General features: G+C 39.1%; 1 protein-coding gene across 2 annotated transcripts in view; it reads right to left on the bottom strand.

Moving 5' to 3' along the window:
• Nucleotides 1–24,930, bottom strand: part of LOC140728523 (protein TANC1-like) — a 134,599-nt gene that overhangs the window by 80,757 nt on the left and 28,912 nt on the right. For both annotated transcript variants that reach the window (XM_073047368.1, XM_073047369.1), the window contains exons 2-5: nt 13,973–14,059; nt 9,801–9,884; nt 6,240–6,419; nt 3,586–3,699 (exon numbers count right to left, since the gene is read on the bottom strand). In XM_073047368.1, the coding sequence (XP_072903469.1) occupies nt 3,586–3,699; nt 6,240–6,419; nt 9,801–9,884; nt 13,973–14,033 (439 nt within the window). In that variant the 5' untranslated portion in view covers nt 14,034–14,059. The remainder of the gene's footprint in view (nt 1–3,585; nt 3,700–6,239; nt 6,420–9,800; nt 9,885–13,972; nt 14,060–24,930) is intronic.

Raw genomic sequence — 24,930 nt, 5'->3', positions numbered from 1 at the left:
ATTTTTCACGGTGCTCAACAAAAGTATATCCAGTTAAAAGAAAGGACAGTAAGTGTGGAGACAGCAAGCCATGGATAACTAAGGAAATAAAGGAAAGCATCAAACTAAAAGCTTGTGCATACAAAATCGCCAAGAGTAATGGGAAACAGGAAGATTGGGAAAACTTTAAAAAGCAACACAGAACAACTAAGCGAGCAATAAAGAGAAGATAGATTATATATAAAAAAAATTACATATAAAAATGGATAGCAAAAGTTTTTATAATTATATAAAGCAGAACAGGGTGGCCAAAGTGAACATAGGTCCCTTGGAGGACAAGAAGGGGGAATTGATATTAGGTAATGAGGAAATGGCTGAGGCTTTGAATGACTATTCAGTGTCAGTTTTCACAGTGGACGACACGCTAACATGCTGAAGAGAGATGATATGGATGCGATGGGAGGTGACGGCCTTGATACAATAGCCATCACTGAAGAGGTAGTGCTGAGCAAACTTGTGGGGCTAAAGATAGACAAGGTCCCTGGTCCAGATGGAATGCACCCCAGGGTACTGAAAGAAATGACAGAGGTTATAGGTGAGGCTTTAGGGATAATTTATCAAAATTCTCTGGACTGTTGGCAGGTCCTAGCAGATTGGAAGCAAATGTCACATCACTGTTCAAAAAAAGGATGTAGGCATAAAGCAGGTAACTATAGGCCAGTTAGTTTAACATCTGTAGTTAGGAAAATGCTTTAAGCTATCATTAAAGAAGAAATACCAAGGCATCTGGAAAGAAATGGATCCATCAAGCAGATACAGCATGGATTCAGCAAAGGCAGGTCCTGTTTGACAAACTACTGGAGCTCTCAGAGGATATAACCAGCGCAATGGATAGAGTGGAACAGATGGGCGTTATTGGATTTCCAGAAAGCGTTCGATAAGGTGCTACATAAAAGACATCCATGAGATAAGGATGCATAGGGTTTGGGGTGATGTATTAGTATGGATAGAGAATTGGTTAACCAATAGAAAGCAGAGAGTTGGGATACATGAGAGTTTCTCTGGTTGACAATCAGTGGTGAGCATTGTGCCACAGGGGTTGGTGCTGTGCCTGCAAATGTTCACAATATACATTAACGATATGGAAGAGGGAACTGAGTGTAGTGTATCTAAGTTTGCTGGTAACACTAAATTGAATAGAAAAGCAAATTGTGCAGAAGATAGCGAGAGCCTGCAGAGAGCTATAGATAGGTTAAGCGAGTGGGCAAGGGTCCGGCAGATGGAGTACAACGTTGGTAAATGCGAGGTCATCCACTTTGGAAGGGAAAATGGAAGATCAGATTATTATTTAAATGGTAAAAGATTGCACCATGCTGCTGTGCAGAAGGACTTGGGAGTGTTTGTTCATGTTTGCAGAAAGGCTATCAAGAAGGCAAATAGAATATTGGCCCTCATTGCTAGAGGGATTGAATTTAAGAGCAGGAAGGTTATGCTGAAACTGTACAGGGTACTGGTGAGGCCACACCTGGAGAACTGCATGCAGTTCTCGTCTCCTTACTTGAGGAAGGATATTCCGGCTTTGGAGGTGGTGCAGAGGAGGTTCACCAGGTTGATTCCAGAGATAAGGGGGTTAGACTATGAGGAGAGATTGAGTAGCCTGGGACTGTACTTGCTAGAATTCAGAAGAATGAGAGGAGATCTCATAGAAACATAAAATTATGAAAGGGATAGATAGGACAGAGGTAGGAAGGTCATTTCTACTGGTAGTTGAGACTAGAACTAGGGGACATAGCCTCAAGATTCGTGGGGATAAATTTAGGATGGAGCTGAGGAGGAATTGCTTTTCCCAGAGAGTGGTGAATCTGTGGAATTCTCTGCCCAATGAAGTAGTGGAGGCTACCTCAGTAAAGATATTTAAGACAAGATTGGATAGATGTTTGCACAGTAAGGGAATTAAGCATTATGAGGAAAAGGCAGGCAGGTGGAGATTAGTCAATGGTCAGCCATGATTTTATTGAAAGGTAGAGCAGGCTCAACAGACCAGATGGCTTGCTCCTATTTCTTATGTTCTTACATGATTACATGTGCTCATGACTATATTGACTATACTTTCTCAATCTACTTCCAGAGAGATTTGATTCCATTCTCAAAAAATTTACTGTCTACATCACATGTTCCTTTTCCATGCCTTCAATGTCTTAATTCTCATCCACCATAGTTGAACAGGACCGTTACCGTGGCAGTTCTATCCCCATATTTCTACTGTCATCTTTCCTCCTCTCCAAATCATAATAGGTTGCTGTTCAACAAATCCTCTATTATTTAAAAATTTTCCAACATGACGACACCAAACGTATCCGCTATTTTTCTGTCCTCCAGCAACAGATTTCTGAATATTCCTTGAAACTATGGACATTATTTCAGTATTTCTCTTTTACACTTTGTTTTATTTTGATGTCTTGCATTGTACTACTGCCCACAAACACAAAAAATTTCACAACATATGTAAGTATAAATAAACCTGATTCCTTTCAGCATTGCAAAGGTGATGGACATTGGTGATGCAGAAAATGGCATACCCTACTGTTGCCTTTCTATGTACTGCAATGCAGCAAAGAAAAACACAAAACTTGCTTTTTCACTTCCTCTTTTCCCATACCATTTTACTTTTAGTATTGATTATTCAAAAAACAACAGGTAAACTAAATGAAGGCTGGGTGATAGCTTGAGGACCACTTGGTCTACAAGCATGACACAAAATTCCCAGTCCCGTCTATTTAATTATTATTCCACGTCCAACTCTAAGCTTCTCAGATTTCACCCTTTTCTAATGTTCCATTCAAAGTTTTAAGCAAAATCAAGGGAAAAAACCCCTCATCTTTCAATTAGGCACATTGTTGCTTTTCAGATTCAAAAACAAGTTCAGTAATTTCAAACAATAAACTTTCCAGTGTTTAGATATCCAAAAGACTGTTTTATCTTTTTATGTCAGGAAATCATTCTACACAACTACTAACCAAAACCAATGTTTTTAAAATCTCTGATTACACCATCTTTCACCTTTCTCATTTAATTTCTCCTGTCATTGACTTTGCCTTTTTTCTAATCTTTGACATATCTTTTAAACATTCATCTCTAATCTTTCCGAGTTTCGATGAAAAGTTATGACATGCTGAGTACTTCCAGCTGTTGCCTTAACATAATAGACTTCAGAAAAAGAGCAAAATGGTTACAGTTGAATCACAAACCATCAGGATGTATGATATACTTTGAGCTTTCTGGGCATTTTATGGTTCTCTAGGAAATATTTATAATTTCCGAACAAATTATTTATTTAATTTCACAGGTAAAGATAGATTCAAATTTAATAGGTCAGGCAAAAACAAACAAAATTGATAACCACGTTGTTTTATTAATGCTCACATTAAGTGCATTGTACAAAAATTGTGTAGAATGGAAAAACAATGCTGATGTAACTAATACTTCAGTTATCTGCACCCTACCAACCCATCACCACCATCTTACTATTTGTGCTTTTACACTACAGCAGTGTCAACAATTTTAAGACTGCTGAAAGAGGGTAATAGTTTTAAAAGGTATAACTACCATTATGTACAAACTGGGAATGGTCCTTTTTCTCTGCCAATTTGGTCAATGCAGAGGCAATTGTATCTCCTGGTATCTTTGGGCTTTCTACATATTTCAGCTTCCTGATTGGACCTGTATGAAAGAAAATCAAAAGTAATGTAAACCATATCACAAAGTCAAAGCAATGACAGTGTGGGTATCATTAGAATAATACACTTTAAAACACATAGTTTATTTTGTTCTTGTTATTCATTTATTAAGTTAACTTTCCTTCCTGGTTTTAAGAACATTGAACTAATTTGATGCCCTTTCATATCAGTGCCTCTTTTCTTTCATCCTATCAAGCATCAATCATAAATAATAACATTCTCACATGAGAGTTTAAAGTTTTGTAGATTCAAACTCCATTTCAGAAAATTGAAAATCACAGAAGGAAGCCATCTATACCCATTCTGAGAAGCACACTCGTTGAAAAAATCTATCCAATTATTTCCAATCCCGTTTCTTATCCAAAGCACTGAAATACTTTTCTACTTCAAGTATTTAACTACCGGTACATGTAATATTACTGAATCTACCTTCAAGCATTTGAGAACTCAATGCTCTGATGTCTGTTTCCAAGATGGTTTGAGGCTGCATCATGTGGTAGTTTCACGAGATGATTGACAAAATAAGGGGACTGAATCAGAATCAGGTTTAAGGAATTTGAGTGGTCGCTGGCGATGTTTGAGTTGTCTGTTGTCTGCAGGGAGAATCACGATTTGGAAGAGGTAATGGAGAGAATCTTCACTGAGAGTTTGACAACTGCCAGCAGGATAATGAACACCAATGTGGTCAAAGTTCAAACTTCAAAACTTTTGCACAGTACTGTATTGTGTTGAACTGTGCCCCAAGGGTTTCTTTACCTTAAGCTTCCTAATCAAAACTGGCTCATTAAACAACACCCACCGCAGAATTGCCTTTCCCCTAGTAGGCTCAACCACAAGCTGCTTAAAAAAAACCCATCCTATAGGTATTCTACAACTTCCATCTCTTTTGATCCAGCACCATCCTGATTTTCCCAATCTATCTGCACATTAAAATCCCCCATGACTATTGTAAAATTGCCCCTTTTATGTGCCTTTTCCATCTCCCATTATAATTGGTATCCCAGATCCTAGCTATTGCCAGAGGCCCATCAGGGTCCTTTTATTCTTACAACTTAACTCTACCAACAAGGATTCTACATCTTCTAAGGATTTGATTTCATTTATTACCAAAAGAGCCACCCCACCCTGACTACCTACCTGTCTGCCCTTTCAATACAATGTGTATCATTGGATATTAAGCTCCCTACTCAATATCACAATATCACCAAGACCAAGGAGATGGTGGTGGACTTTAGGAGATCTAGGCCTCATATGGAGCCAGTGATCATTAATGGAGAATGTGTGGAGCAGGTTAAGACCTACAAGTATCTGGGAGTACAGTTAGACGAGAAGCTAGACTGGACTGCCAACACAGATGCCTTGTGCAGGAAGGCACAGAGTCGACTGTACTTCCTTAGAAGGTTGGCGTCATTCAATGTCTGTAGTGAGATGCTGAAGATGTTCTATAGGTCAATTGTGGAGAGCGCCCTCTTCTTTGTGGTGGCGTGTTGGGGAGGAAGCATTAAGAAGAGGGACGCCTCACGTCTTAATAAGCTGGTAAGGAAGGCGGGCTCTGTCGTGGGCAAAGTACTGGAGAGTTTAACATCGGTAGCTGAGCGAAGGGCGCTGAGTAGGCTACGGTCAATTATGGAAAACTCTGAACATCCTCTACATAGCACCATCCAGAGACAGAGAAGCAGTTTCAGCGACAGGTTACTATCGATGCAATGCTCCTCAGACAGGATGAAGAGGTCAATACTCCCCAATGCCATTAGGCTTTACAATTCAACCGCCAGGACTTAAGAACTTTTTAAAAGCTATTATTAATGCTTTTTGAGATAGTGATTTAGATGCATATCATATTTTTTACTGAGTTAAGTATTGTATGTAATTAGTTTTGCTACAACAAGTGTATGGGACATTGGAAAAAAAAGTTGAATTTCCCCATGGGGATGAATAAAGTATCTATCTATCTATCTAACTATGATCTTCTTTCAGCCGTGACATTTAAACACTTAGCAACAGCTCTAACATACCTTTCTTCATCCCTTGCTTATCAAGGAACTATCTACCTTTGGAATAAAAATATTCAACAAACCACTCTTTGATGATACATTTAAAGGACTATTAACACCCAAGAAATATTTTCACCTCACCTTTGTTTTGACACCACACAATGTCACCCTTATTCCAACATTCTCCCACAGGAGAAATTCCTCTCCATACCCATTCTGTCAAAACCCTTCAGGATTTTCCACATTTCAATCAAGTCACTCCTCTAAACTTCAATAGAAAAGCATAACCTCCTTACTTATGTATTCACTTCCCCTGGAGAATCAAGCCATTAAACAAATCCTACACAAATGAAAAAAACTCAATACTTTAACAAAGAAAACAGAGAAAATTATTAAGATATGGTATTCAAGCCTGTTATTAAAACACACACAGTTGTAATATATTTTTGGGAAAAAACAATAGCTATAAATTCAACATTTCTAGAGATACTTCAAGTAATAAGAAGGCTGCACAATTCAAAATTTATACCTGGGGACCTTTTGCCTGTCCATGCATGCATTGTAAATGGCTGACGTGGTAAGAGAGGTGAAGATGGAAGAGACATAGATACACCTTTGGAGACATTCATTTTGCATATATCCTCTTGTACTGAAAATGGGGCAGAACTGCAATCTGAAAAGCCGACTTGCCCAGAAAGACCAGAGTTGCCTGTTGAATGAAAACATTAGATTTTAGATTAGATACAACTTTGTCATTGTGCCCAGTACAGATACAAAGCCAATGAAATGCAGTTAGCATCTAACCAGAAATGCAAAGAATAGTGTTATTTACAAAATAGCTGTGAATAAAAAGTAAGTGCTACAGCACACAAACATAAAAGTACTGAGACAGCACAATATGGGTGTAATACTGCTTAGTGCTGTGATGTTTCCTGTGCCTGCTGGTGTGGAAGCAGAGGCTCCTGTAGCACTTACCAGATGGGAGGAGAGTAAAAAGTCCATGGTTAGGGTGAGCTGCATCCTCGATAATGCTTTTTGCCCTGCCCAGGCAGTGTTTATGGCAGATGTTCTCAATGGTGGTCAATTGGGTGCCGCTGGGCAGTTTTCTCAATGTATCAATATAACAATAATAGTTTTCACAATATAACAATAGCCATTTGTTAAAAATACCATTCATAGTTTTGATTGCACAGCTTCAATCACTGTGTCCAATATAAATAAGCGTAAGCAGATGATGGTGAAAGGAGGAAGCTAAAAGTATAGGATGGTGACAATGAAATAACAAGAAATAAAAACACAACACCACAACAGGGACAGGGTTCCCCTTGTCCTCACCTACCACCCCACCAGCCTCTGGATCCAACATATTATCCTCCGCAACTTCCGCCACCAAGCACATCTTTCCCTCCCTACCCCTCTCAGCTTTTCGCAGGGATCGTTCCCTCCATGACTACCTGGTCCACACGTCCCTCCCCACAGAACTCCCACCTGGCACTTATCCTTGCAAGCGCAAATGCTACACCTGTCCCCACACCTCCCCCCTTACCACCATTCTGAGCCCCAGACAGTCCTTCCAGGTGAGGCAACACTTCACCTGCGAGTCTGCTGGAGTCGTCTATTGCATCCGGTGCAGCCTCCTCTACATCGGCGAGACCCGACGCAGATTGGGGGACTGCTTCGTCGAGCACTTATGTTCCGTCTGTCACAATAGACAGGACCTCCCAGTTGCCACCCACTTCAACTCTGCCTCTCATTCGGATATGTCCATACATGGCCTCCTCTACCGCCATGATGAGGCCAAACTCAGGCTGGAGGAGCAACACCTCATCTACCGTCTGGGTAGCCTCCAGCCTGGTGGTATGAACATTGAATTCTCCAATTTCCGGTAGTTCCCTCCCCCTCCCCCTATCCCAGGTCCCTCCTCTGCCTCTCTCCCCTTTCAACTTTCTGCTTCTTTATCTCTACAGTTCTTTCATGTTTATCCCCTCCCCCTCCCCCCTTTATCTTTCTTCTGATTGGTTTTCCACCTGGTGCCTCTAGGCCCTACCCCCTCCCCTATCTCTGTTACTGGGCTTTGGTCCTCTCTTCCCCCCCCCCCCCCCCCCATTCTTGATGAAGGGTCTCGGCCCAAAACGTTGGCTACTCTTTTCTCACGGATGCTGCCGGACCTGCTGAGTTCTTCCAGCGTTGTGTATGTATTCTAACAAGAAATAAAGGTGCCCCAAGGTTAGAGAGGCAGCAGAAGCATGACAAATGAAACTGATGAATGAGGTAAATGTTGCAAGGAGGTAAATGAAGAATTGCAAAACATTATTGGACAAAAGCAGAACAAGCCATATCATTCATTACCCTCAGACTGCATTTCATGACTTCTGATATTTTGAAAGTTGTGTATTTGAAAACTGGCAATCAGTTTATCATTGTTACTCCTACCCAGCTAAAGTGAAAAACTTTGCAATTCTCATCCATCCTTAACACCAGAATAAGGAGACACAAGGAAAAAAATCAATCACAGTAGAACATAGCGTTGCAAGTACAGAGAATGTGCAGTGCAGGTAACAAATAAAGTGCTAGTAAAGCACAATCAAGGTAAATTGTGAAATTAAGAGTTCATCTATATCAAACAAGAGGACTGTTGAAGACTTTTCTAACAGCAGGATAAAAGCTGCCCTTGAGCCTAATGGTACATGCCTACAAGCGTTTGTATCTTCTGCCCATTGTAATCAGAGAGAAGAGAGAGTAACAGAGTTGGAAGGTGTCTTTGATCATGTTGGCTGTTTCCTGAAGGCAGGGTGAAGTGTGGATAGAGTCAGTGGAGGGGAGGTTGATTTTCATAACAGACTGAGCAGTGTCTACAACTCTCTACAATTTCTTGTGGTCTTCAGTTGCCATACCAGTGTGAAAAATGCAGTTAGGATGGTTTCTATAAATACTGGTGAGAGTCAAGAGACATGCTAAATTTCTTTGGCTTTCTGAGAAAGTAGAGGTGCTGGTATGCTTTTCTGACTATACAGTCTAACAGGACAAGCTATTGATAATGTTTACATCTAGGGACCTACAAGTTTCAACCACCTCCACTTCAACACCATTGATACATATGGGTGCATGTGCTTCATGCTGCTTCTTGAAACCAATGAGCAGTTCTTTTGTTTTTCTGACACCATGCCATTATGCTCACTATCTCCTTCATGTACTCCATTTAGTCATTGAGATTCTGCCCACTACAGTGGTATTATCTACAAAATTGCAGTTAAAGTCAGAACAGAATGTGGCCACACACTCATGAGTGCACAGGGAGTAAAGGGTCTGAGAATGCAGCTTTGCAGGTCATAGTGTTGAGAATAATCATGGTGGAGATGTTGCCGTCCATCCTCACTGACTTCAGTGTTAAGTCAGATAGTCAAGGATCCACTTGCAGAGGGTGGTGCTATGTCATAGGTTCCTTGGAGATGAATTAGTTTAGAATTATGGTGCCAAAGGCAAGTTTCCTTGTATCCCACATTTCTGAGCTTCCTTTGCAAATTGTTGTTAGTTTATATATTAATTTAATTTTAATTCATTTAATTTCAATTTAATCAATAATAATAATCAGTAATAACATTAAAGTTATATTAGGGAATAGGGAAGATACAATGAAAATATTTATGTGCCTAAAATCAACCTAGGAATAGTGAAGGACAAAGATTTCAAGTGAGGTGGCATATGCTATGATAGATTCAGGAGCAATGCTCTTCCTAGCTGAGGGAAATCTCCAACCAATGCTTGCATCAAAATAAAGGTTCAGCCATTTAGCACAAAGATGGAAAGTAATTTCTTCACCTGGAAAGTAATGAACCTTCGGAATGCTGGAAGATTGGTGAAACTTAGTCAATGTGTAGATTCATGACAAAGTCAGAAAGATTTTTACACATTAAAGGGACTCAAGAGACATGGTATCAGTGCAGTAAAGTAGTGCTGAAATCATGATCTCACTGAATAACAGAGTTGGCACAAAAGGCTGAATGCCCTATATTTTGCATGTTCTCATACTCGTTTTTTTTCACATAAAACAGTGTAATTAGACTGAAAGAAAATGCATTATATTGTTTACCCTTCTTCTGCCTCTGCTGTCCACGGTCAACACCAAGGTGCAGCTTATCTTTTCGGTGTTCCATTTTACATGCTTCTGTTTTTTCTAGGCAATGAGAAAGAGGAAAATTACTTCATAAAATTGTTGACAATTATTAGATAGAATTTAAAACAACTTATTACAAAGTAAATTCAAGAAATTAGTGGCATTTCTTTTGGTTAAAACAATTAGTGCTACTTGATAAAGTATAAAGACATGATATTTTAAAACAGAAAACCTGTTATAAAAGAATATGAGATTACACAAAGTAAATTTTAAAATGGTGACGCAGAAAGATGTATCACTACTGAGTGAAGTTTCCCATAAGTCAGCAGAAATTAATAAATTATTTCAATAATTTCAAAAAAAAAAGGTCAGGGCCAATATCAAGAGTGGTTTCAATAGAAGCAGCCAAGAAGGGCAGTACAAGGTGGCTTTCTGTCCATTGGGGATCTTCTCCTCTATGACCAGAAAGCTGAATGATGCTCAAACCTTGCCAGCAATTTGAAAGGATGAAAACAAAATTAAAACTGACTTTAATTACCTGTTGCTTAGTAAAGACAAGATTTTCTGATGATATATCACAAAACATGTCAACACAGTAGTGTAGTGGTTAGCACAAAGCTTTACAGTACTGGTGACCCTGGTTTCATTTCCCACTGCTGCCTGTAAGGAATCCCGTGACTCTGTGGGATTCTTCCAAGTGCTTTGGTTTCCTCCCACAGTCCAAAGATGCAGTGATTGGAAGGTTAATTGGTCATTTAAAATTGTCTCACAATTAGACTAGTATTAAATTAGGAGATTGCTGGGTGGCGTGGCTCAGAACAGCCTATTCCTCGCTCAGACAAATAAATAGATCAAAAGCGGGCCTTCTGCAATCACCTTCCACTGACCTGACTCACATGGTGTTATTGCATAGGGAGTTCCAGATTTAGAACTAGTGACAATGACAGTGTGACATTATGTTTGCAAATCAGAATAACTTGTGAATGATCATGGGTTTTGTGTGTGGATAGAGCACTGAAATGCAACCAAAATGCACTTGAACATAGTGTGTGATTGCCTTAGTGGTGTGTCAATGGTGCAGAAAGTAAATATTTAGCCTTATGAATGCAATGTGAATCAAATGGGCTGCTCTGACTTTAATGATATTGAGCTTCTTAAATGTTGTCTGAGATGCAATCACCCAGGCAAGGTGAATGAATACCAAATCTGGATGAGGTGTCCTCAAGTGGTTTTGAGAGGTGGTAGGGACATTACCTTGGCTAGCAATTGCAAAGAATTCTGTCAGTGTTACACATAGCTGCCAGTTTGTGCAGAGAGAGAATATTCACCCTGCTGCCACCAATCAACAAGGCTGTCCTGGTTGTTCTTGAATTTAAGTGCAATTGTCTGCATAACCAGTCATGCATGTGGAAAGTGTACCATCACACTCCTGTCTTATGTCTTGCATTTTGGTGGAAACATTTTAGGGAGTCCTGTTGAAGATACAGGATAGAAAATTAAACCCATTCTTATTAGGGATAGCTAGTGCCAGGCATAATTGTGGCATAAATCTTGTGTGCCATCTTGCTATATGCAGGTAAGAGCTGCTTCATTTTATTTAAGAGTTACAAATCAATTGAACAATGTGGAATCTACAGCAAAAAACTTTACTTCTAACCTTATAATGGAAGGTTTACCTTTGGTAAAGCTGCTGAAGATACTTAGACCAATGACACGATGCAAGGAAGTCAGCAGCTAGTTCTATGGCCAAGATGAACAAATTCCAATCACGATGATCTTTGTATGATTTAGCTCTAGCTAGTTTTCTCACAAATTCACATCAACTTCAGTTTTACATGATTTTCTTGATGCCTGATTCAGTCAAAAGTTTCTTTAATATTTAAGACAGTCACCCTCACTGGTAGAACTGTGTTCATTAAAAACTCTACATAAGCAAGTATGTATAAAATCATAAATTCAAAAACAAAAATTCCAAATCTTGCAAATCAAGTAATTAATTCTGAAAATCACATAGATTTGACTTTGTGGGTTAGTGTAATCAGACATTTATCAAGTAAAATAGTAGAAAAAATAAAATAATATGTAAAACATATGCAAAAATTACATGTTTTTAATTATTGACAGCAATATAACAGTAATTAATTAATTTACAATAGAAAACAATTGCTTCTTTGGTTGTTTTTCCCCCATGACCCAGAATATCTTCTGAATATGTCAACACAAGAACATAAGAAATAGGAGCAGAATGAGTCCGTTTGGCCCATTGAACTGCTCCACCATTTCATCATGGCTGATCCATTTCCCTCTCAGCTCCAATCTCCCGTTTTCTCCCTGTGACCCTTCATGCACTGACTAAACAAGAATCTACCAATCTCTGCCTTAAATAAACACAATTACTTCACATCTATAGTCATCTGTGACAATGAATTCATCTCTCTGGATCTCCATTCTAAATTAACGTCCCTCTATTCTGAGGCTGTGCACAAAAATATTGCACAAAACTGAACAAGAAGCAAGATCTACATATTGTTAAGAGCAGTGACCAGTGCCAGTAAAGATTTTTTGGCAATGGTGTCATCATTTTATTCATAAAATATTCTATAACAATGAGTTTAACTCGACAGTGTTTCCCCATGGATATCTTTTGCCAAACCACCCCAAAAACTTAATTAAAACAAGTTGTAATTTAAATTTCTTTTAAGCATTTAAAGTGGACCATGCCTTCATGACCAAGCCAACTCTAGCCTGCCGCTCAAGCATCCAAACTCCAGCGTAGAGGTTAATGCAGTATAAACAGTAAGTACTGCATACAAATTCAAAGAAGTTTTGTACAAGTATAATCATCATTCATCACTTTTAAAAACATCTCTATCAAAAGTTCTGGCACTTGTCATTTACAAATTTTATATATCCTTTGCACCTTTGCGTTTTACTTTTGCACCACCAGCTCTATTATCATTTAGTTATTCATTCCATTTATGACATAATGTACCTATCCTTCAATAGTGAAACTGTACCTCAACACTTGTTTATGAAAACTTGAAACCAGCTATGTTGAAATGATCTGTTAATTTCCTACAGAATTCACCTGCAAGAACTTAAAAGGTAAATTTGAAGTTACATGTGAAAATGTTTGTATTTAGTTAATTATTTGTTTAAACAGTTTGTCTTCACTAAAAGTGCTTGTTGTCATTTCTATGCTACATTACATTTTTGGCATCTAGCAGGTATCTACATATGGATTTCAACTCTTTTTAAAGCTTGCCTAATGATTTGATGCCCTGTTTTTACTGAAGCAGCATCAGCTGCAGTAGTGGATTTTCCATGTTATATTAGCAACTCTTAATGCCAAATGAAGCAAAATTATGTACATTTTAATGAGAGTTCATGCCATTCAAGAGGACATTCGTTGACTGCACAGTCACAGAAATTTGTAACATGGACATTGGTCCATTATGTCACGAAAATACCTACCCACCTCCAATTCCTTACCTTGGACCAGCAGCCTTCTGAATTTTTCCTTCATCAGGGTGCAGATACGGGGAACATAAATGCCAGTGTTGAGCAACTGGATTGAATAATTCACAGCTGTGCTACAGATTTTATGTATTACAGTTTACACTCCATGTAATTGCCTTTTTTAGCTTTTCTTTTTAAAGTAATTGCATATTCTTATTCCAACAAATTTTAGAGCAAAGTACAAGAAACAAATTTTTGTTCGTCATTTCTTTGGTGATAGTTGTAAATTTCTACCTCAGTTGGAAATAGTAAAATGCATCCTTTTGTTAGAAAAAAAGGTTTATTGTAGTTCTTATTTTAACGAAATTTCTGTCTATCCTCAAAGGCCAAAACACTCATGGCCTTATTTTAATTAATCTCCTATGTAATTCTAAAAGTCTCTGATAATCATCATCCCAGATATTCCCAAAGCTGAAGCAACCATTCTAGCTGCAGCCTTACCAGAGCTTTAGCATCACTTCCTGATTCTTCACCTCTTCATAAAGTAGATGCCTGTATTTATTTTTTTCCTTTCTGTCCTCTCACTTTAAAGGTGGTCAGGATTTAATTTCCTTGGATTGAGTGCTTTGTCCAAGGGGCTAGTTAGTCATGTTGTTAGACTAAGTGAAAAACAAAGTTCAATTACATACCAAAGTCTTTCTTGCTCCCTTTTCCACCTTCTCGACTTTTTTTCAAAACAGCTTTGAACATCTCAGAAACTTTTGGAGCTCTTTTTTCTGTAATAATAAGGTAAAAATTAACTGTACAAGATTGTCAATTTTATGCACTCAGGATTGTTAAATATTTTTTGAAAATAACTTTAGGAACCTTTTAATTTATAGAATGGGGGTGCAGTCAGAAATGACTGGAAAGGTTAGCATTTATGGTCCACCTGTAAGTAAATGCAACTCTCAAAGTGCTACTGTCATGCCACTGAATAGGATTCAGACCCTGTGATAATGACATGCTGTTTCTCAACATTATGTGCGCAGGTGCTAGTCAAGAATCCTTACTGCACTGCATTTAATAGATGGTACACAAAGTGGACTAATTAATGAATGCTTAAAGTGATGGGTATCAAATAGGCAATCTTCTGCAGGATTACACAAAACACATTCAAACATAAGTGAAGATGCCATCTCATGAGTACTTACCTTCCCACTGTCAAGACCATTTACAAGAGCCTATGTCTCAGGAAGGCAGCATGCATCAATAGAGTCCTCCACTAACTGGGCCATGACCCATTCTCAATGTTCAAAAAGTTGGAAGTTCAAAATATGTTTATTATCAAAGTACATATATGTCATCATATACAAACCTGAGACTCATTTTTCTTGTGGGCATACTCATTAAATCCGTAATAGAATAATAACCATAATAGAATCAATGAAAGGCCACACCAACTTGGGATTCAATCAGTGTGCAAAAACCAACAAACTGCTCAAATACAAAAAGTAAGAAATAATAATAATAATACATAAATAAGCAATAAATATTGAGAACATGAGATGAAGAGTCCTTTGAAAGTGAGTCCACAGTTGTGGGAACACTTCAATGATGGGGCAAGTGAAGTTGAGTGGTTATATCCTTTGGTTCAAGACCCTGATGGGTGAGGGATAATAACTGTTCCTGAACCTGATGGTATGAGCCCTGAGGCTCCTGTACCTTCTTCCTGATGGCAGCAGCAAGAAGAGAGCATGAGCTGGGCAGTTGGGGTCACAGATGATGGATGCTGCTTTCTTGCAACAGTATTTCGTGTAGATGTGATCAATGGTGAGGAGTGCTAAACTTCTGATGGACTGGGTCTCAACCACTACTTATTGTAGGATTTTCTGTTCAAGGGCATTGGTGTTTCCATACCATACTGTGATATAGCTAATCAATATACTCTCCACCACTTATTTATAGAAATTTGTCGAAGTTTTAGATCTCATGTTGAATCTTCGCAAATTCCGAATGAAGTGGAGTCGCTGCCACGCTTTCTTTGTAACTGCACTTGTGCTGGGCCCAGGACATGTCCTTTGAAATAACAGCACTGAGGAATTTGAGCAAAAGGTGAGAACTTCCCACAACCAATGGTCTCAATTTAAGGACTCATATCATACTCTATTTATTTATATTTGCATTTGTTATATTTGTATGTTGTTCATTAATCCTGTTTACAGTTACTGTCTTACAGATTTGCTAAGTGTGCCCGCAGGAAAAAGAACCTCAGGGTTTTATATAGTGACATGTACGTACTCTGAGAATAAATTTTACTTTGAAGTTTGTATTTGAAATTGTTGACCCTCTCCACCTCAGATACTCTGACGAGGACTGGCTCATGGTCTTTTGGTTTCTTCCTCCTGAAGTCAATAATCAGGTCTTTGGTGTTCCGGACATTGAGTAAGAGAATATTACTATCCACTCAACCAGATTTTCAACCTCTCTCCTACATGTTGATTCAGCCTACAACAGTGGTGTCGTCAGCAAACTTGAATATAGCATTGGAGCTGTGTTTAGTTACGCAGTCTTAAGAGTAAAGGGAGTAGAGCAGGGATTTAAGCCCACAGCCTTTTGGTGCAACTGTGCTTATGAAAATTGTAGAGAAGATATTGTTGCCACTCCGAATTGACTGGGATCTGTAAGTAAGGAAATCAAGGATCAAGTTACAAGGAGGTATTGAGGCAAAGGACTTGAAGCTTGTTGATTAGTTTTGAGGGGATGATAGCACAGAATGCAGTGTTGTAGTTGACAAAGGCCATTCTCAATTATGCCATCAGGCTGGTGGCACTGGAGCCAGAAGACTCAGACCTGAAGTTTCAAAAATAGTTTCTTCCCCACTGTCATCATGTTCTTGAAAGGACCTGAAAACCCCAAACACTACCTCAGACTACATATCTTTTTTCTCTCTCTCTCTCAACTTGCACTAACATCATTATGTTTACTTTGTCATAAGTTATGCATAATTTTATGGTAAGTTCATGTTATGTTTGTCATGAATGTAATTTACTCTGCTGCTGATGCAACCAACAGTTTTTTCATGGCATTTATGCCCGTGACAATAAACTGGAATTTGAACCACAGCTGAATTGTTCTTGCAAATGGTGGAAAAGTAATAGGGAATCAGCCTTTGCAACAGGTCAAGTCTGTTCTGCTCATGTAGTCACAGTATATATGCAGCCAGATCAACTGAGGTTCTGACACTAATGTTGCTCAACTAGTAGAGAGAAAAGAGTGTTGATTGCTGAAGAAAGTATTTCAGACTCCCCTATTAGTGATGGCCATTACCATGCACCTATATACAATACTGTATTTGTCAACCTGGAGTGGAGAGCTCCACTGTAAATCTGGTGGGAACAAAGGATGTTGAGAATGGCAAGGGCGAGTGTCGAGGGTGGGGTGTGGGATTGGTGGCAGGGGTGTGCTGGGGCAGGGGGTAGCATGGGTGAGGGCGCACACAGCTCTGAGACACCAGGTAAGGTTATTTGATTCCAAACAACTGGTTTATGGATTATTACAGAATATCTCTCCGGTGCTGCCCACTTCCTCCCCTGTCTCAACTATGATTTCCTTCTCCCCGCCTCCTTCCCACCCTTCGTCCACAATAGACTCATATCCGAATCATGTTTATCATCGCTTATATATATCATTAAATTAGTTTTTTGCAGCAGTACAATGCAATACATAAAATTACTACAGTACATTGCAGAAGTCTTAGGCACGTTAGGTGTAGATATACAAGACTTTTGCACAGTACTATACCACAAAATATTACCACTTCTCAGCACTGCATGTCATTCATATCCTGAAATATCCTGTCATCTGCAAACATTCCTGTTACTGACCAAGTGGTGAATGTTCATTGATGAAGCTTTTCGTGAAGGTTAGGATTTTCCCCTATATTCCTACTAACTTATTTTTTAATCAACTTGCATTTCTTCACATGTGTTTTTATAGAAAAGTCAGGATGTGGACTATTTTCTACGTACACAAAGTTGGCTTGGCCAAAAGGCAAACCTCTCACTGATGTATAGAGGGATCTTAAGGTGTAAGCCCATAGCTTCATGAACATGAGTAGATAGGGTAGTAAAGAAGGCATATGGTGTAGTTGCCTTTATTGGAGGTATTGAGAATGAAATTGTCAAGTGAAGTTGCAGCTCTATTAAACATTTGTAGGCTACATTTTAAGTATGACAAGCAGTTTTGGGAGGCTTTGACCATAACACCATTAGACACGGCAGCAGAATTAAGGCCATTCAGCTCATTGAGTCCCCTCTGCAATTCCATCATGGCTGATTCATTATACCTCTCAACCCATTCTCCTGCCTCTCGCACTGTAAATATACACAATGACTTGTCTGTCATAGCCATCTGCTGCAATTAATTCCACAGATTCACTCCCCTCTCAAAGAAACTCCATCTCTGTTCTAAATGGATGTTCCTCTGTTCTGAGGCTTTTCCTCTGGTCTAAGACTCTCCTTCTACAGGAAACATCCTCTCCACATCCACCTATCTTCACTTTGTCCGCAAACTTGGCCACAAAGCCCATTATTCTGTTATCCAAATCATTGACATTAACATGAAAAAGTGGTCCCAACATCAACCACTGTGGAACACCACTAGTCACCAGCAGTCAACCAGAAAAGACCCTCTTTATTTCCACTCTTTGCCTCCTGCCAGTCGGAATACCATAGGCTGTTACCGTATTAAGCAGCCTCACGAGCAGCACTTGGTCAAAGGCCTTCTGAAAATCCAAGTAACTAACATCCTCTTGACTCTCCTTTATCTATCCTGCCTGTTATTTCCACAAAGAATTCGAACAGATCTGTCAGGCAAGATTTCCCTTTACTAAAACCATGTTGACTTTGGCCTATTTTATCATGTGCCTCCAAGTACCCCAAAACCTCATCCTTAATAATGGACTCCAACATCTTCCCTACTAGGCAAGCAAGCTAACTAGCCTACAATTTCCTTTCTTCTCCCTCCGAGTGTTTTTGTTGACATACCAAATCTCTTCAAGCTCCTAGTGAAGTATAATCACTGTTTGCCTTCTTTATAACTGCATTGATATGTTGGGACCAGGTTAGGTCCTCAAAGATCTTGACACCCAGGAACTTGAAATGAAACTGTTCACTCTCTCCACTTCTCCACCACCATTCTACCACCCAAGACATCCCCTCTTCTCATTATTGCCATCAGGAAGGAAATACAGAAGCTTGAAGGCAAGCACTCAACAATTCAGATACAGCTTCTTTCTCTCTGCCATCTGATTTCTGTGTGGATATATTATTTCCTTTTTTTGCTCTAATCTATCTTAGCTTAATATATATTACACACACAAACACACAGTGCTTTGAAAAAGTATTCAGCCCCCAACCCTTCAAAATCTCTCATTGTAATACCCATTTGATCAATTTAACTGAGAATTATTATTTGTGAATTGCATGTTCCTTTTTCTTCCACAGTAGAGCTAAAAAAAAAAACAGGGAAGTCTTAAAGCATGAAAAATTAAAAACTCAAAAATTGAACTCAAAATACTCTGCAGATGCTGGGGTCAATGCAACACGTACAACACGCTGGAGGAACTCAGCAGGTTGGGCAGCACCCGTGGAAACGAACAGTCAACGTTTCAGGCTGAGACCCTTTGTCAGGACTGAATAGTCAATGTTTCGGGCTGAGACACTTGAGTCTCAGGCCAAAATGCTGACTGTTTGTTTCCACAGATGCTGCCCAACCTGTTGAATGTTGCTCAAAAATTGAACTGTCAGCAGTTCAAAAGTATGCATCCCTCCCTCACTAATTATGCTCAGTAATTAGTTGAGCCACCTCTCGCAGCTCTTACAACCAGTAGTCTTTGGATAAATCTCTATTAGCTTTGCACAATGTGAGGGAGCTAGATTTGCCCATTGTTCCATGCAAAACTCTTCAAGCTGTGCCAGCTTATTTGGGGAGCAAAAGTGGACAGCCATCTTGAGGTTGCCAGAGAGGTTCGATCAAGTTAAGGTCAGGCAAATTCAGGCCACTCAAGGACATCAATTTTCTTCATTTGAAGTCATTCCATAGTTGTTTTTGCAGTGTACTTTGGGCCGTTGCCCTGCTGAGAGACAAGCTTCCTTTCCTGTTTTAGCTTTCTGCAGAGGCTAGCAGGCTTTTATCCAGGATGCTGTTTAGCAGCATTCACTTCCCATCAATCCTGACCAGATTTCCAGTCTCTGCCATAGTCTAAGATAAATACCACAGGTACTGCTTAGTGTTGAGGCCAAAAAGTTCCATTTTATTCTCGTCCCAACACAAGACTTTCTTCCATGTCATTACAGTATCTTCCAAGTGGCACTTTGCAAAGTCTTTATGGACAAGGATATGCATTTTTAGTGATACATATGGTGTAAATCTAATACTGCACATTAGCAAGGTAACACCATCCCTTCTGTAAAGTATGGTGGAGGAAGGATCATACTATGGGAATGCTTTTCAGCAGCAGGGACTGGAAATCTGGTTAGGTTGATGGAAAGATGAATGCTGTGAAACAGAGAGATCCTGGATAAAAACTTGCTAGCCTCTGCCATAAAGCTTAACTGGGGAGGAAATTCTTCTCCCAGCAGGACGACGACACAAAGCACACTACCAGATTAACCATGGAGTGCCTTCAAATGAAGGAAATTGACATCCTTGAGTAGCCCAGACAGAGTCCTGACTTTAACCCGATTGAATCCAAAACCTCAAGATTGCTGTCCTCCACCACAACCAAACTAATCTGGCTCAGCTTGAGCAATTTTGCAAGGAGAAATGTGCAAATCCTGCTCCATCACATTGCACAAAGCTAATAGAGACTTATCCAAAAAGACTACTGGCTGTAATAGCTGCAAGAGGTGGTTCAACTAAGAATTGAGCAAAGGGGGATGAATACTTTTAAACTGCTGACATTTCAGTTTCTGATTTTTTAATTTTCTATGCTTTATAATTTCCCCCTTTTTTGGGCTCTATTGTGAAAAAAAGAGCATGTGACTCAAAAATAAAAAAATCTCAGTTAAATTGGTCAAAATCCCTAGTTGTAATAACCATTTTTATAAACAAAGGGTTGAGGGCTGATACTTTTTCGGGGGGGGGGGGGGTGTGCATATATATAGACACACACATATATTTACTGTATGTGATGTGTGTGTGTGTGTGTATATATATATATCTTTACACACACACACACACACACACACACACACACACACACACACACACACACACACACACACACACACACACACACACACACACACACACACACACAGAGTTGCTAGAAAAGGTTTGCGAACCCTTTGCAATTACCTGGTTTTCTGCATTAATTAGTCATAAAATGTTGTCTGATCTTCATCTAAGTCACAATAATAGACAAACGCAATCTGCCTAAACTGGTAACAAACAATTGAACTTCCTCTCATTAATACGGAGTATACCATTTAAACAAATCACAGTCTAGGTTAAAAAAAAAGTATGTGAACCTCTGGGGAAAGACCTTCTACGAAAGCTATTTGGAGTCAGGTGTTCCTATCAATAAGATGAAATTAGAGGTGTGGGTTGTAGAGGTGCCCTGCCCTATAAAAGACAAAGTCAGGTTACTGATAGAGCCTGCTCTCCTCAAGAATCTTTATGTGCAGCATGCCTTGATCAAAACAACTTTCAGAGGACCTTAGAAAAAGAATTGTAGAGATGCATAAAGCTGGAAAAGGCTGCAAAAGCATTTCTAAAGACCTGCAGGTTCATCAGTCCACAATAAGAAAAATTGTCTATAAATGGAGGAAATTAGGTTCTGCTGCTACTCTCCCTAGGAGCAAATGTCCTGCAAAGATCACACCAAGAGCACAAAGTGCAATGCTGAAGGAGATGATAAAGAACCCAAGGGTAACATTAAAAGACCTGCAGAAATCTCTAGAACTTGCTAAAGTCTCTGTCCACTATAAGAAAAACAGACCAAGAACGATGTTCCTGGAAGGACACCACAGAGGAAACCACTGCTCTCCAAAAAAGAAACACTGCTGCACATCTCAAATTTGCAAACAACCACCTGGATGTTCCATGACACTTCTAGGACATTATTCTGTGGACAGATGAGACAAAAGTTGAAATTTTTGGCAGAATTGCACACCACTATGTTTGGAGGAAATAGGGCACTGCAAACCAGCACCAAAACCTCATCCCAATTCTGAAGCATGGTGGAAGGAACATCATGGTTTAGGGCTCCTTTGCCGTCTCAGGGCTTGGACAACTTATACTCATTGAGGGAACAATGAATTCAAAATTGTATCAAGACATTTTAAAAGAGAATGTCAGGGTAGCAGGCTGTCACCTGAAGCTTAGTAGAAGTTGGATGATGCAACAATGATGCAAAACACAAGAAGTCAGAGTCCAGACCTTAACCCAAATGAGATGCTGTTACATGACTGAAGAGGTCCGTTCATGCAAGGTATCCCAGAAATATTGATGAACTGAAACAGTTCTGTATGAAGGAATAGTCTAAAATTCCTCCTCGCCGTTGTGCAAGTCTTATCAGCTGCTACAGGAAACATTTGGTGGGGGTTACTGCAGTTAAAGGAGGTTCTACCAGTTATTAAATGCAAGGGTTCACATACTTTTTTTCCAGTCTGGACTGTGAATGATTAAAAAAAAAATGTTCAATACAGACATGAAAAGTACTGTTGTTTGTGTGTTATTGGTTTAGGCAGATTGTGTTTGTCTCTTATAGTGACTTAGAACTTTTTCTTGCAAGTGTGTGTGTATTTTTTATATACACACACATGTATGTGTATATATATTTTTTTCTCTCTATTATCATGTATTGCATTGTACTGCTGCCGCAAAATTAACAAATTTCATGACATATGCCAGTGATATTAAACCTGATTCTGAAGTTCTCAATATTTATTATTACTAATTTATTCTTTTTGTATTTGCACAGCTTGTTGTCTGTTGTTCACTGGTTGAACACCCAGCTGGTGCGGTCTTTCATTGATTCTATTACGGTTATTATTCTATTACGGATTTATTGAGTATGTCCACAAGAAATTTAATCGCAGGGCTGTATATGGTGACCTATATGTACTTTGATAATAAATTTACTTTGAACTTTGATTTGAGGAATTGTGGACCATTAGTTGCAGCAGAATTTTACTCCATCATAATCTGCAGCCAGTTGCTTTTCTCACTGTACCAGCAGAGCTAAACTTATTCAGTAAAATACAGAAAGGTGAGACAGCAGCAGGAGCTCCAGTAATGTGTAAATAATAAAGTGCTTGCCTTGTAAAGCTGCGTCACAGGGTTACTTGGTTGGCACTAGCAACAGTCTGCAGGAAACAGCTGAGCTATTTCAAAACCAGTACATTGGGTCAGAGGTCTATAGGTCTACTATGTTGTCTTGGTTATGAGTAATTAAAAAACTACCAGGAGGAAGCAAAATAAAAGTTGAGGCTGGAGTGTTTACAGCAAACTTCACCAGGCTTCTAGACTGGATAATCCATTTCCACCTCATGAATGAATTCAGCTTTCATTAAACTCAATCTGTACTGTGAGTGCAAGCATTATATTATATATACATACACACACACTCACGCAGTGTGTGTGTGTATGTATATATATACCGTAGATTCCGGATTTTAAGCCGCTACTTTTTTCCCACATTTTGAACAGCTTTGAACTTTGCGGCCTTTAATACGGAGCGGCTAATACATGATTTTTTTTCATGCCGCCTCGTAAACATTTTGCCTCGTAACAGTAGACCAATAAAATTGATGAGTAGTTCACAGAGGTCCAATGAAATTGTACGATAAATCAAGCGCACTTTCACAATTAAATTATTGTAAATCAGTCATTTGTACTCACCCTCATCAACATGGAAAACACTCGAAGCATTGTGCTGCCTTATGGCAGTTATTTAGTTTATAATATTTTCGCTTAGTAATTCATTTTCTAGTTAAAGTTAGAAGAGTTTTAACTATATTTGTTTTCTGTACTACATCGCGGGATGCTATGACGTCACACCCGGTTTCGCCGCGTCTTGTGGGAAAAATGCCGTTTGCGATAAACGGAAAGGAGGGGGTCGAGCGGCGGAGCGAAAACGCTGCTTTTAAGTTAAAGGCGATCAATAACTTTTCCTGGTAGGCTGCAGTATATATATTTTTTACCAGTCGTTAGGAGATATTGGAATGTTGTTCAGTAAAGAAGTATACGCAACGTATATTTAAAAGTAGCCACGTTACGGGCACGGTTCGAAAAAAAGCATTTGCAATATGTATTTGTTTTTGTTACCATATGGATTTAATTAAAAGTTAAAAAATCCTCACGTGTAATATCTTTCTGTGTAAATATCTCATATTACAACGTGGGACACCTGCGGCCGAAAATCCGGTGCGGCCTAAAATCCGGTGCGGCCTTTACAAGTAAAAAATTGATTTTATTTCTAAAATTAGAGCCAGCGGCTTTTAATCAGGTGTGCTCTGTAGTCCGGAATCTACGGTATATTTTTTTTTTAAATGATATATTCATGATCAGGAATTATCAGGGTTATTGACAGTGCTATCAATGGTTTAAACAATCCCCAACACTTATAGCAAACCTGCCCACAAGGATATTGGACCCCCAAAGGTATAACAAGTGTACACAGTGGAATACTCCTGTAAGATGTGGGTTTGCAGGGAACTTAAGTCTTCCAGATGACTAAATCTGCAGGAAATGCACCTAACTTCAGAAATCCTGATTGTTCAACATTTACTGGGATCTTGTTTACCACACATTTGCTGAGGCACTATTTATATGATCCCTTTAAACATACCTTCTTTTTAAAAGGAGCATACCTGTGTAAAAGCTGAAAACAAAATGGAAGTGTTCAAGTTACCAGAGGGTAGAACAAATTATCAGCCTTACTGTGAACACTACAGCTATAAGAGCAGGTCAGAGACTAATGCCATGGTTTCATTTCCCAAAGCCATTTAATCATTGCCAATGCACAAGACCCCAAGGAATACTCTCTGCCTCTCTGATGAGTTCCAATAACGGAAAATCAATACCATCCAGAAAAAGCACTATTCTAAACTTTCATTCGCTCTCCTGCTGTGATTACAAAATATGTCATCTCTAAGTGCCGTTACTCACCTAACCTACTCTCATAGCCCGTCATGAACCCAAATCTCTACCAATAAGGGTAGATGCCACATAATTCTACCTGCATTTTGCCTTACAATGCAAGCATCAAAATGTATTACCATTCTCTTTTTATTTTCAGTCAAAACCCTGATACACCCACCCAACAGCATTGTACACTTTAAAGGACTGTAGTTTGAGAAAGATGGCTCACCACCAACTTCACAAGAAAGTTAAGGATTGGTAATAAATACTAGCTCTGCCAGCATGGCTGAATTGTAAAAATGATAAATTCTCCAATGTATAATTTCAAAAGATCCATAGAATCAACACCATCTTAATAGTTACTGTTTCTGGTCAATGCTGCTTTTTGAGGTAGTTGTTAACACAAGACGCAGTTGCATGAAAACCAAACTATACATCCCCATTCTTAGAAGCTTAAAGAATCTCACCTAATCCATTATGGTTTCTGGGAGATGTCTAGAAGTTTTAATAGGATACA

Source organism: Hemitrygon akajei, chromosome 5 (assembly GCF_048418815.1).
Source record: "Hemitrygon akajei chromosome 5, sHemAka1.3, whole genome shotgun sequence".
In the NCBI taxonomy this organism is placed as follows: Eukaryota; Metazoa; Chordata; class Chondrichthyes; order Myliobatiformes; family Dasyatidae; genus Hemitrygon; species Hemitrygon akajei.
This window is presented reverse-complemented; position numbering and strand designations above follow the sequence as displayed.